Source organism: Orbicella franksi, chromosome 9 (assembly GCF_964199315.1).
Source record: "Orbicella franksi chromosome 9, jaOrbFran1.1, whole genome shotgun sequence".
Lineage (NCBI taxonomy): Eukaryota > Metazoa > Cnidaria > Anthozoa > Scleractinia > Merulinidae > Orbicella > Orbicella franksi.
This window is the reverse complement of record NC_138153.1, coordinates 10422197-10425452: the sequence shown is the minus strand read 5'-3', so window position 1 is coordinate 10425452 and position 3256 is coordinate 10422197. Positions and strand designations below refer to the sequence as shown.

The 3256-nt window shown below is 40.7% G+C and overlaps 1 protein-coding gene across 1 annotated transcript; it reads right to left on the bottom strand.

Moving 5' to 3' along the window:
- On the bottom strand, nucleotides 1-1397 carry LOC145496760 (ficolin-2-like). The gene is made up of 2 exons (XM_081476499.1): nucleotides 994-1397; nucleotides 1-307 (listed from the first exon to the last, which is right to left on the bottom strand). The coding sequence occupies exons 1-2, from the start codon at nucleotides 1320-1322 to the stop codon at nucleotides 97-99; spliced, it is 540 nt and encodes a 179-aa protein (XP_081332625.1). The 5' UTR covers nucleotides 1323-1397; the 3' UTR covers nucleotides 1-96.
- Between the last annotated feature and the right edge of the window lie 1859 nt (nucleotides 1398-3256).

The following is a 3256-nucleotide window of genomic DNA, read 5'->3' as shown; positions in this document are numbered from 1 at the left end:
AACAACCCGACCTAAAAGATTAAAAGCGGAGACGTTAAAATTACAATTACCAACTGCACTTATAAAAATCTGGGCAAATCCTTCATTTAAAAATTACTACTTCACTTTCATTTCAGTGCGTTTTAGTGAATAAAACCACCCTCTGAAAGCCGCCCAGTTAACCCCATCAGCATCAGATAAATGAGCTCCTCTAAGGTATAATCCGTTGAGATTGGATTCATGACAACCACTGTACCACCAGGCTCCTTTGTACAACTGCGCACAGACATTCGTACTGTCGTTGTCTTTCGTGGAAAACGCTGAACCACTGAAAGAGAGTTAGAAGTATTTTAGTCAAAATGGTTTAAAGATCTCTGTTTAAAAAAGAACAATTTCTTGACTCGAATTTCGAAAGTTCCAATGCATGTACAATAGAAAATAGTGTACGCCCCACTGAAAAAAAAATGTTTTGACATCACAGGACTGGAACCAGTAGGTTCTTCGACTAAACCTAAAACATCAGAATTCTCGAAGAACAAAACCCCGAGAGTAATTTGAACTACTTAAACTTGAAGATAAAATTAGCTCATTTGCCCTTTTATTCAGGACTTTAAATTTCCTAAAGCCACCCTCGGGGAAATGGGGGCTGGCCGCTAAATCGGAGTTGGTCGCTGAATGGTGGTTAGTGTACTTTACATACTTTTTTACCATCGGGTTAACTTCTTAGTGAACATGAAATCACGTCAAGACAATGATGATATATCATCTCCTTTTCCAAAACAAAGCTAAACAACGTGTATTAAATTTTGGGTGGCCGTTTAGGCACAGTGGGAAATCCTCATCAGGGCGACCAAAAAGTGTTCGCAGTCACTTCAAGGAGGCAGTCGGTTAACAGGGGTTTTATTTGCAGTATTGTACTGACAATACTTTCGGGCCGGCTAATAGGTGGCCAGTTAACAAAGGTTCGACTCTGTAATAATCTCAGCACTATATAAACTTGAGCAGTTCTCCTACTTATGAATTGCCATCGAGTCACCAGCTGTACCATTGTATCCTCCAATCAAAAGCCTGTACTTATCTCCCTCGTCTGCAACCTTAAAAGTCGTGTACTCAGCGTATCTGATGTCGTCTTCAAAATCCTCCAAGTCAACTCTTAGCTTGACGCTACCAGCGGCCGTCAAACGGTGAAGATTGTCGTTTCCGAGCCAGAACTCTCCGTTCAGATTTCCAAAACCGTTTTTGTAGGATTCCCATCCAAGAAAGAAGTCAACAGAGCCGTCCAAACGCCTCTGAAAGACGGTCCAGCCGCCACCGTCCGTGACCATGTCACACAACACTTGCATTGGTTTGCCGCCATCTGGATTGATGGTGTACACGCCACTGGATGTCAAACCATCTTGAAGGAGTTGGGCGCAGCTTTTGGCTTCTGTTGATTGAATTAATTAAACAAAAATTAAAGGTAAGCAATTGAACATTGTGCGTTTCACCTAGTAATCAACTAATTTACTTATTTATAATACAAAAAAGCAAGGTAATCAATCTAATCAATCGCAAAGGAAACAGAAATTCCAGAAAACCAGTCAAAACTTGAACAAAATGCCAGTAGCGGACGCAAAGCGCGCGAAAATGTGTGCCAATGAGCTAGGATTGGGATTGGTTTTTGTTTTATTTTTGATTGGACGAAAAAGTGTCGCGTGTTTTTTTAGGCCAATCCAGCAAAGTAATGCATAGCCTATCACTTTTTGCTGCTCAGGTGAACACCACTCTATTATTATTTATAAAATCTGGATCATTGGATAATGCAATTCGAGAGTTTTCATTGGCTTAGCCATGCATCATGGGTTATGAGCCACGCTCTACAAATATGGTACGCATGCGTGCGTACGTGTGATGTTTTTTTAAGGCGTTTTTAGTTTTATTTCAGTTTGGTTTATATTTGGGGGGCGTTTTTAATAACACATTTATTCCACTCGCACTTGTTGGATATGAGATGATTGACATGTTTGACCCTTAAACTGTACTTAAATTTGTTGGTGTATGATCGAAATGTCTTCGCATCTTTCTCGAAAGTTTTCGGCAATCTTGGGTTATCTTCCGAAATCTTCACAATTTTTGGAGAATCTTCGAAAATCTTCGAAAATCTTCGCAAAGTTTTCGGAAATCGTCGGGAATCGTTAAAGACGTCGTTATCAGTACGTTTATATAATAAACAAAATAATACATGATTGCTTGTAGATCGATATGGAATATGTCTTCTCGTGCTCAACTTGATATCTCACGAGGTCGCTGCGCTCACTCGTGAGATATCAAGTTGAACACTCGCCTGTGTATTATCCTCCATTTACATTATTGATGTGAATAATTCAATTAGACACAACGGCATAGCCCAGAGGCCATAATATCAGTAAGGACCTCGTTTCCATTTTAGTTCGAGAATGTCTTAAAATTACAATCAAAATTTTGGGTATTTCATTCAAGCACCGACCTTTATACTGTACATTTAGACCTACCGGTAGCTGTACCCAACCTCCCAGGAAAAATGAGAGGGATCACTTACTGCACGGTTTTCCCGTGTGGCCTTCAATGCAATTGCATCGCACGCTCACATCTTGATAGTCAGGGATGCAGACTTCTTTTTTCCCACATGGCGAGCTCTCCGACTCACAGATGCTCTGTTCCAAAACAAGAGCCCATTACCCGGAGCCTCCATCTCTTATACCAAACCTGTGAGTCAATCCTGTCCCGTATCTTTCTATTTTTAGAAACAGCACTTGTGGGACTTCTTTTCACTTTTGCGACTCCTTTTCAATACCCAATGATACCTGAACTAAGATCATTATTTGCCACTACAAAAGCTGAAATACCCTTTTCCTCTCAATTGTGCATTTTTTATCTGCAGACACCAGATATTTCGTGAGAAACCAAGAGACTCTTGCGCTAATTACAGTTCTGAAATTAGAATGATACGGGAAAGGGTTGACCCTACGTTATAGTACGTATGGAGGCTCCGGGTGCTGGGCTCCTGTCCAAAACAAACTTTTGTTAATATAAAAATACTTTATTCAAGGAAAAGTTTCTGTATTCAACATGTGGCATTATCTATGTGTCTGGGGCCGCGGCCACGCTAAGCCGGAGGAATTTAAATACGGAGGTTTCGAAGAGGCATCCAATTTTCTCCTTCCACACTATGCCGGAGGAATTTAAAAACGCAATAATGGACACACCGTAGGCACAATTTGTTTTACTTGGTCGCACACTTAGATATGGTAACGGTGCG